The sequence below is a fragment of the Ceratina calcarata genome, unplaced genomic scaffold (assembly GCF_001652005.2).
Source record: "Ceratina calcarata isolate Rehan_Ccalc_2016 unplaced genomic scaffold, ASM165200v1 scaffold164.2, whole genome shotgun sequence".
Classification (NCBI taxonomy): domain Eukaryota; kingdom Metazoa; phylum Arthropoda; class Insecta; order Hymenoptera; family Apidae; genus Ceratina; species Ceratina calcarata.
In genome coordinates, this window is record NW_017137708.1 from 161,241 (window position 1) to 171,580 (window position 10,340).

At 37.3% G+C, this 10,340-nt stretch overlaps 3 protein-coding genes across 3 annotated transcripts in view; all 3 read right to left on the minus strand.

Annotated features, from left to right (window-relative positions):
- The window catches only part of LOC108632635 (MFS-type transporter SLC18B1), a 7,147-nt gene extending 6,871 nt beyond the window's left edge, over positions 1-276 (minus strand). The window contains exon 1 of the mRNA XM_018037325.2: positions 166-276. Within this exon, the coding sequence (XP_017892814.1) occupies positions 166-276 (111 nt within the window). The remainder of the gene's footprint in view (positions 1-165) is intronic.
- A 1,188-nt stretch (positions 277-1,464) lies between these two features.
- LOC108632638 (uncharacterized) lies at positions 1,465-7,051 on the minus strand. Its single transcript, XM_018037329.2, has 4 exons — positions 6,580-7,051; positions 3,530-3,622; positions 2,531-2,812; positions 1,465-2,415 (listed from the first exon to the last, which is right to left on the minus strand). Exons 1-4 carry the CDS (start codon positions 6,695-6,697, stop codon positions 2,111-2,113), a joined length of 798 nt encoding a protein of 265 aa, XP_017892818.1. The 5' UTR covers positions 6,698-7,051; the 3' UTR covers positions 1,465-2,110.
- A 108-nt stretch (positions 7,052-7,159) lies between these two features.
- Positions 7,160-10,326, minus strand: LOC108632629 (protein takeout; the record flags this gene model as incomplete). The annotated part of the gene is made up of 1 exon (XM_026819834.1): positions 7,160-10,326. A coding segment is annotated over one exon (495 nt), but the record flags the coding sequence as incomplete, so codon positions are not given.
- Positions 10,327-10,340: the final 14 nt, after the last annotated feature.

Genomic DNA, 10,340 nt, shown 5'->3' on the forward strand with positions numbered 1-10,340 from the left:
GTATTAAATGTAAAAATAATTGAACGTTTAATTGTATTTATTATGTAAATGAAGTGAATCTGTTTGTTTATTCACAGATACTTCCGATGAAATTTCTCATATATTAAGTTTACCTCGGTTCATACTAATTCGCAACACGAACGACCCTCCCTTATTGCTACTCACCTCCTGCGGATAGAACGGCGCTTGCAGTGACACGCATATCGCGTTCGCGAAATCAGCGATGCTGATCACGATCAACGTCAGCCACTGCCTCTTCGTAAATTGAGCCATCATTGTCTCCTTTGCCGATATCACGATCGTTCCTGTCGAGGTTTCCCGCGTTCACGTCGCGAATCACGAACACCAGGGATCCCGACCACCGACTCGTGGCTACCCTAATCACTGAACGATGCGCGTCACCCTTGTATCTCGGCGTACTTCCGAAAATCGTTTGACTCCGCGCTCTGACTCCGGGTTACAAGTCGATTTTCACTGTCGGTCTTCGGGACTACGGGGAGGGAGAAGACGGGGTCACGGGTCGAATGATATTTAAGTGTATGTACGTCTTACCATTCGGCTCTAATTTCTATTATCTGGAGTTTATCGGTTGCGCGACTTCAATCCTCGTTCGGCTTCGCGTTCCAAACGATTCGTGGCTCTAGTTCTTTGGCAGAAGCTTTCAGTTCTCTCGAATTTCTTTGATATTCGGTACGTCGAAAAGATTGATTCATTTAATACGCAAGATTAGAAAATTAGGGCATAGAAAATGAAATCCATATTACTGTTCCCTTTTACATTTACATAGATTGCACTTTCTTGACTTTATTAATTTTTTATAAAAATCTGCAGTCTATGAGAAACCATTTATTGTAAAAATAAAGTTTTAATTAAGTTTGATCGAGATTTATTCACACAATAATTTAATCGATTCAATTAATTCAATTAGCATTTCATATTTTATTAGAAAATATGGATTGACCTCGTGAAATCAGAATTAAAAAAGGGGTGTACAATTTCGATCAGTCAACTTCGCACCCTGTAAATAAAACTGACCCTTATCATGGCAAGCAGAGATTAGAAAATTTCATTATCTCAAAACTTTGAAGCTCGCCCCTCTCGTATTTATCCTATCACGTCCACGCCTGTTTTAGTGTATTCTGGAAAAGTTTAGTCGATTACGTGGCAAAACTATTTACCATCAGTTACAGTTTTATTACTCTATTGTCACTTTGCTATCTTCGTAGAAGAAATTTTGGTCCTTCACTTTATTTGTTGACCATTTTCAGAATTATTTAGCAGCAAATAAGCACTAAACGGTCATCGAAAATGATTGATAGGGCCTTACGATTATTGGGTTTGTAGAATCTATTAATTTATTTCAAATGTAACATGAATCGTGTATTGAGTCATTCGAAATGTAACATGAAACGTGTATTGAGTCATTCGAAATGTAACATTAAATGAAAAATACTTGAGGATGTGTTAATGTCTGCAATTTTTCATTTAATAAACGATTGATTATGCATTAAGGTCAATATACATAGTTCAAAGTCTTAAGTCGAGTCTTCTTTTAATTAAGCTAGATACGTTGCAAATAATATGAAGTTTAATATCATATCTCTATACAGAGAAACGTTGTCCTTTTATAAAGGAAAATGCAATAGAGGACTATTTAAGTTAACTTTCCTGCTTATAGTTATTATGTCATGTCGTGATACATGTGATATACTATGTACTATATGCTACACATTTACTATTTAAAACAATTGGAAACTAGTAGGATAAATATGATTGCCTCTGTTTTAAAAATGAGACAATTTTAGGAAGTGTTGGAAATATAAAAATGAAGTTTTTACAAATCAATTTAATCAAAACTGATTCCCCAAATAATTAACAGACAACCATGGTTCTAGCCTGGTATCACTTCAACGTCGGTAGTATATTCACAATTCTAAGAAATGAATCACCAGTGCTTCAATTACCATCGAGCACGAAATCCGCGACCCGTCGCATGATCAGTGCATCGAAATATCCTGTCGATCTTTTTACACGTCGACACGATTACAGTCCTTCCCACTAAAACTTAATAAAGAGAACGAGACGTTCATTCGAGGAAACAATCATCCGACTACGTGTCGTGGAGCCAAACTTTCAACGGGATTTTGTTCATCGCTTTGCCGAGGAAGTCTTTGAAGTGCTTCGCGATGCTCGAGCTCGCGGCCGGTCTCATCTCCTCGATGATCTCGTTCGCGTTCTGGTTCAAGAATTGATTCATCGCCTTCCCGATCACGTTGTCCCCGTTCAGTTGATCGATCACGCGGAATTGGGCCCGCGCCAAGCTGAAATCCACCAGCATCCGAGCCACTTTCAAGTAACGTATCCCATCTCGGATCTCTTCCGCGCCTTGAATCCGACCGATGGCCAACACGTTGTCTGAAACGCGGTTTGAATTCTCAGAAAATTGCCTGACAGACTTCGATGTTCTTTAATAAAACACGTCTGCATTCTTACAAACAAGTTATATTAAAAAGTCTCTCCCTGTATTTACCAAAAAGGGCCCAGAAATCTCCGTGGCTTTGAATAGGGAAGAGCAACACGTTTCCAACCACTTCGTACCGCCCTTGCAACTCGATCTTCGGGAAGGCAAGATGAAGGTCCAGCCTGTAGGTCCTCACGTCTATTCTCGTCTTGGTGATCGTGTAATTACCAGCCCCGAAGACCGTGATATTGGAGAACAGCGCTTTGACACGTACAGCTCCCTGGCCGTTCTCCATTCCCAGTTCAGGGATGACCAGTGGCTCGATCGGAGGCAAGTCCAGCTCAGGTATACCTAGGAAAGGGTTACTCTATACAATGTACAGAATTAATCGCCTAACTGGATGAACTTCTGAACAGTTACTGCTGAGCACATCTAATTTAATTGTTTTAATTGTTTAATTAATTTGAGTAATTAAATATAATCTTGAAAATATATGACAATTTTTAATTGAATATTCTGAATATTTGTGAAGAATATCATTTCGATGTATATAAATAAAGTATATTGTATGAGAATATATTCTGTGTATATGTACTGTGTTTTATAAAATATACATTTCTCCTAATTGAAGAAAGCCACGGAAGAAGGGCATCCGGTTTATGTAAGGGTTCACAAGCAGAACGAAAATGCACGTGGTGATTAATTGTAAATTATATAAACCATAATTGTAAAACCTACAAATCAGCGACGTTCAGAAATCCATTACATAAATACCTTCACTCTAATGTAATGCCGTATGTACTCTTCATCTTCCAAACAACGGATTCGCTTTAACTTGCAATTTAAATGTACAGTAAATTTCAGAATTTTCATTTATTGCAGCTAAATCGATTAGCAAATAAACTGAAATATCTTTTCCATTAGGTGTAGTTAAACAAATTAGCAACGCAAATTCTAGGATATTTAAATTGATATAATTTTTAATATAATTGAAACATTGTATTTAATATACATGAATATGAATATAATATAGATGAATATTTTTATTTCAAACATGTTTTTACTCACCCTTTAACAAATATGGCTGCAGATGATTCAATGTTTTTTGGAAGCATGTCTCTATTTTGGGATCCGACCTATCACATGGTAATATGTACTCGGCTGTGGAAAATGAGAAATTTTCAAAGAACAAATATTCGAATTTTTATCACTGATACAAAAATCCTCTATTCCATTTATTTGTGTACCAATTTCTATACCTTTATGCAACCACTTCTAATCCATAAATATTTTAAAAAACCAACTGATTTTTAGATAATACTATTTAAGAATCGAATTTTCATTAGTATCTCGTAAACTGTTGGAACTGTTCAAGCAAGTGATTTATCTTCCTCGAGCGTAAGAACTGTTATTTTTTCCTCAGCAAACCTTCGAACGATCGTGCTACGTTGCGTCAGCTGAGGAAATTTACGACACTAGATTTTTCTACTTTCTTTTTCGCCGTACCACAAAATACACAGAGCGTGTGAAATCTGTCATTGTTACTACTCTCAGTTATGTTTAACTAGAAAACAAGTTCGTCGTTGGTATTTTTTTACAAACGATATTTATTGAACAATTCGTATTTTATTATGTACAATAATTTATAATAAATTAAAGTGATAATTTCAACCGCAGACTTTTTTCAAAGAGCGTAAAATAGGCAGAAGAAATAATAAGCAAGGAGAGACTTCAACGCGCGTCATAAACGCACTGCAGTGCGTCGATAAAATTCTTAACGCTGAGAAAAACCGCAGAATCTGACTTAACTTAAAATAGCAATTACCTCACAGATTTTTCTGGCAATTTTTATATTCACTTAATAATGTTGCTTAATTTATTATTGATTACGATGATTCATTATTTAATTGTTCAGAAAATTATTAAAATTGTTCAGAATAAATGTTTGAAATCTTTATATTAATCCAGCCATTTAATTTCCACATTGTCAGTCTTTATTTTCTACAGACCAGCAATCGACTGTAACAACAATATTTCCATAGGTAAGTGTTTTTAGTTACGAGACTCCATTTGAATGCTAATAAGGTTTCGCTCTATTCTTGGATACTTTGCAATTAAATTAACGTCGTCAACAGACAGTGTTTATGCAAGTTTTTACTAGTATAAATAACATTAAAAAAAAACGTAATCTGTGTTAATTACAGATTACGTTTTTATATGAATTATTGAAAATTCTCATAAATGGGTAAACATTCGCAGTCTAGTCGTCACTTATTGTTGTACAAATAACAATATAATAATATAAATTCTAGTCGACGCAATTAAATTAATGATTTTAAAATGAATCCTGAAGACCTGCCTATTTTTCTTCGGTCAAACATGAATAAATAAATACATAAAAATTCAGAAACATATAAAAACAATGAAACAAATGCTTCTTTCAAAAAGTATTAAAAAATTGAAAAACCTCAATGCAATTTTCTTTGGAATCTACAAAAACAAATTACTCAATCTTTTAATCGATCGATCGACCCATACGATCCACCTGTGGACCATCGGGGTTAACGATGGCCGAGATCGAGCCGTGGAATCTGGACCACCAGAACCAGATGCACCGATGCCGTCCCGGTTGCGCTACACGCTTTCACTCTGGTGGGTTCGGTGTATGAATTCGACTCGCGCGAAGACGAGCGTGGAGCGTGGCGGGTAAGCGAGACCGGCTCTAAGCTACTTTCTCCGGGCGATTGCCGATCCACGGGGTCCGTTACGCAATCTCTGACATAACCTTCGCCACGCCATCGGGCTGTTACGCCATGCCCGGTACCATTATTGTGACTAACACGACACGGTGCGACGGGGGTTTGTTACAGCGGACAATCCCGGAATTCTGACCGCGCCAAAATTACTCCCATGCTCTGTCCTCGAGTTCGTCGATACTCCCACGACGGATCGGTAACGCTCGTTTTTGTGAAAGCGTTAAATAAATATTGACTCGTTCTCAGTTCGATCACGTTTCGTATGATCTGTTTGGCAGGTTGGCAAAGATTGGCAAATTCTTCTGTCGTAACGTTCAGAGCACGTGGTCTCGACTCGTTATGTTACGTGAGAAATAATACAGAGACAATTTTGAACGTTGAAAATGAATTTTGAGAGTGACCTATAACAAGATCCCAGGGAGATCCGTTTAATATTTCATGCGGCAGGTCCGTCTGGTCATAAACGGGAATTCTGCGATGCAAATCCTTTTGTCCATGGACCGACCTTCGCGATCACGTACTATGGGCAAAACTAGAAAATTCATGAATGTTCCGCAACAGGTTGCCCCGGTAGCTGCGACTTCCTCGTGCTTGAACCATATCCAGTCAAGAGAAAGTATACCGAAGTGAGAAGTGATATGAAGAAAAATAGTCAATCGATGCAGTTCAAATACTAAATTCGCTAATTTAACAACTGGACATAATCCCTCGAAATATTATTTTCGTCGAGATATTATTTTAACGTTTCGATGAATGAATTTATTTGGAAAATCTGGAGAAATGAAAATCATCCGAAAACCAGAGAATTTGGCAACCGGGAGAAACGCGAGTAACACAATACGCTTCCGCGACATAATCGTTTTCCCACAATTGCCTTACACGCGGAAAGAGAAAGGCAGATACGCTCAATGGTCGTACAAGGAAAATACTAGGAACAATTACTCGGCTGTGACGTGATTTCAGCTTCATTCTGTATACACCGGTTATGCGCGCGTATCGTTAAATAAAGACGTTCGGCCAGCCTACATTTTCCCTTTTGGTTCCAAGGTACATTGAGCCTGCGTTCGTTTAAAAACCTGATGACCCAAATATTGTTACATCTTTTATCGAATTATGAAAGTGATTGCATAATGGTACTCGTAGTATGCGTCCAGCTATGTAACAACACTCGTACGTTCGTCATTGATTCAATTATCCCACTTGCGAATCGAACAGAAGATTCGTGTTTGATTTTTCTACACTATTTCAATTATTTACAAAAATTTCTGTTCACTGCATCGTTTCCAAAAAAAAAACGAGACCCCGTCGACAGTTGGAAACACGTGGGCAATTCTGGTAAAAATGTCACTGAAGTGGGCTTACGGGTCTGAAAGTCGGGCTCGTTCAACGCAGGATTGCTCTGCTCCTTTTCACAGGACACTAATTCTCCGGAGAATAATCCTAACAACACCGCACAGAGTATCCTCCGTTTCAGGAGCATCCCGAGGAGCTTCGACCTCGACGGAGGTCCACTAACAGCTAAAACTTGATCCTTGACGTTCAACAGTATTCGTACGATTATTTAAATGTCGCCAAACTTGATTCTCAATGAATTATTAAAGTTTTGGAGAAAATTATGAAAAAATTTCGAAGCCTCTATCGTCCTTGGTCTTGGATTCTTCACTCTTTCAATTCAACTGTTTCACTCGTTAGTTACGTGCCTCCGAGTTCACCGATTCGCGGTTACTTTAATTTGCTCGTTTATTTAGTAGGTTATTTAATTTAGGGGAGACACGAGACGAATCGAATCGGTCAAGGATCAAGGTGGTGGCTAGGTAGATCGACTCTCGTAAACTAAACACGGGCCCCCTTCATATTCTGTCTTATATGCCAGCGGCCCCCTACCCATGGGACTTCTGTTGAAAGCATATCGCGGGCCTCACTCGTAGTTTTCATTAGCCCGGAAAGCACACGACGATTCCACGATCCAAAGGTTAAATATTATTCTCTATACAATTCGAATTTTCACAATGAATTTAATTTTCATTTCAACATACAATTCGAGGCGAAAGGTGTACAAATTTTATTCCATCGAAACTGCATTCGTAGAAACATTGAAATCGTGACGTAAGATATGATTGTCACTAAAAATTTTCCGGTGTCACGTGCCAATCAATGTTCTTCCATCAACGAATTAATTACACGTTCCTCGTGAAATTCGTCGACAGTTCTGGAGCAACGTTCGACACCACTGAAACGACAATTTTGTAATTCTTACTTAAGCGACATTTAAATTAGATCATTGCACAATGCACGGTGGACGGACATAATAGCCAGGCTTAGAAAAATTCTGTGCACCGACAAACGAACAACGCAGTTTGCGTAACCGCGGTTTGCTGGATCATTGCGAGAGCTAAGCATCATCCACGCGGTCTATTACGAACGCTTTAATGACATTATTTGAATCGTACGCTTGTGAAACGATTTTGTTCTTCGTTACTATAATTCATTTTCCGGATTTCCCTAAATGGACAAAATCGATCAATTAGAGTGAATTAAAAGGGCCTCCCGTGATTATTATAATTTCTTTCAGACAGTAAATTATAATGCCATGCTAATTAATTAAATAATTTGTATTCGTACCTCCCTATGGGAGTTAATAAAAATTTAATAATAGCAGTGTTGACAGTAGACAGATTTATTTAAAAGTTGACAGTTTATTTTAAGTCGCTGTACAGTTTATTAGTGGTCGATGCCAGTACGTCACGTATTTTTTTACTCGTCGCACTGCTGGCCATGAATTTGTAATGCGGCATTGTCTTTTTTCGAATTAGTCCTTGATAGGAAGCGTGCATCGAATAGCTGACAAATTACTCGGAAATGAACGACGTGGAAAGTCGCTGCATTTCGCAGGATCTTTTCCATACGATCAACAATACGCGTTTAATTCTAAAGTACAGAATTTTCTATCATCGAAAGTTTTTAACAGGAATTTAAATATTCTTTTAAACAATAAATGATTTCTCTTTAAATTACTTCATCATTCGTTTACGATATTCACTTTTGAATATAAATGTGAATGCCTTTTGAATAATAAAACACGACACGTAATATCGAGTTTAAATTTTGCTACTTATTTTTTAAAACTGAATGAATGGTAAGTTTTTGGGGAACTCGGTTTAGTTTTAATGAACGATTTTTTGGACACCTTGAAACTTTCTGTTTCACGGTGTTTGGAGAAATCCCGAAGGAACATGTAGCCGTTACCCAATTCGTAATTCAGATGTATAGTGTCGACACTCTTTGAACGTTTTACGCTCGTGCCCCTAATTCAAATGGCTTTCTAACGCAGATTTAACGAGTTTAAAAAAAATTCAGTAAAATCTTATAGGAAATCTTGTAGTTCCTGCTAATTTCACGCGAAATGACATTCTACTCTGCTTTGAATAGAAGCAGTCCTTGACTCTCGTCTGGAGGCATTAATTTATTTTAAATTATGGATATCATCCTATTAGTCTTGTTTGCTAATATAATTGCTGATACTTTTGTGGAATTTCACAGCAGAGAATTGTTTTAATATTCATCGAACTGAAAGGGGGATTTGCTTATTTATAGAAACTGCATAGAAAAAGTGATTAGCTCAGCTTCTTTGATCTCTCTGTTATTATTCACTGAATTCCAAAGGTTGCATATAATATTTACGCAGGATTCGGCTTACGAAGTTCCCAGTCATTTTGGTCACCTTGAGCAACTGCATTCGCCTCTTTTTTTATATCGCAAAACCAGTATCGAACAAAGAGTGCGTGCAATCGTTCGTAAAAAGGTTCACTGAGACTGCGTTGCCTTGATATTCGCGACTTTACTTTTACTCAGAATTTTTTAGTCTGCAAATTTCATTTTTACATACCAACTGCAAGAGCATTCGCATGTTACAGTACACTCCAAAAATTTATTATAAATAAAGAATGTCAGAAGAATTATATTTTGAACAAATATTTTAGTATGATTGTAGAACGATTTATTATTAACGTAATTCTTGTCGCGATGATTGACAGGACGGATTAAAAATAGTAATTTGGATGCAATTAGCTGGTCTAAAAATGCATGAAACTCGTTGCTATCTATTATTTATTCGTGGCATCTTTCACAATAGTATAATTATAGAAGAGCAATTCAGGAATGAGGACTGTACGAGATTACTATTGATCAAACTTCGAAATTACTCCGTTTTCGGTTGTAATTGAAAGTTAGTTCTATAGATAAATTATTGACAATTGCAAGGCTCAGTCCTAATAAAAAAAATAATGAAAAATTATACATCGTTCTAAACTTAACATAAGAGCATATTTACATTTTGTCACGTTAAATTAAATATCTCTCGTGGAAGTCATTTTTTAATTCTTTAATAATTAATTAAATGAACGAACGAAGTGGGTGTAAAACTGGTTTTAACCGGCGCCTACAATATAGTTACACAGCTAGCAAGCCAGTAAGACTGTTAGCCTTTCTCCAGGGTCATGCACGTACGAATCGAGCGTTTTAAAAAATGTTTCCATGCAAACATTTGAAACGCGTTTAAAAGTAATAAAAATTAAAAAAATATAAAAATAGTTAGATAAGAATTTAGTATACGCTTTAAGGTGGTAGAAGGACGTCTTCCGGGAACACTTCGAATATCGTATTCGTGAAATCCCTGACCAGTCGAGCTATAGTCTCCTCCAACTTCGGCTTGATCTCTGCTATCACGGTGCTCCAATTATCGTTCAGGAAGAGATTCATAGCTGCGGATAGTGTCTCGTCGCCGTCGAACAGATTGTCCAAATATACAACTGCGTGGCCGATCTCGAAGTCCACGTAGATATCATCCACCCTTTGATGAACTGACCCTGTCACCTCGTCCTGATAACGTTCGAACTGCAGCGTGATCACGGTTTCGATGTCCGTGAAATTCCCGTGGCTGATGCCGTCTCCTGTGATCGGCAACAACATGATTCTACCTTCCAAATAGTAATTCGCTGTCATCTCCAGTCGCGGGATGTACAGTTTCAATTTCAATCGATTCTTTTCTGTGTCGAGTCTAATATAGGGAACAGAAGTTTTATGATAATTATTTATTACGACTAAAGTGGATTATTATATATATA

Excerpts from the sequence above, each read along its gene's own strand:
- LOC108632638 (XM_018037329.2), bottom strand. The coding sequence starts at position 6,697 with ATGCTCCTGAAACGGAGGATACTCTGTGCGGTGTTGTTAGGATTATTC. Across the intron at positions 3,623-6,579 it reads CGAGCCCGACTTTCAGACCC|CCGAGTACATATTACCATGT; the intron begins GTAAGCCCACTT and ends CATTTTCCACAG. Across the intron at positions 2,813-3,529 it reads GCAGCCATATTTGTTAAAGG|GTATACCTGAGCTGGACTTG; the intron begins GTGAGTAAAAAC and ends ACCCTTTCCTAG.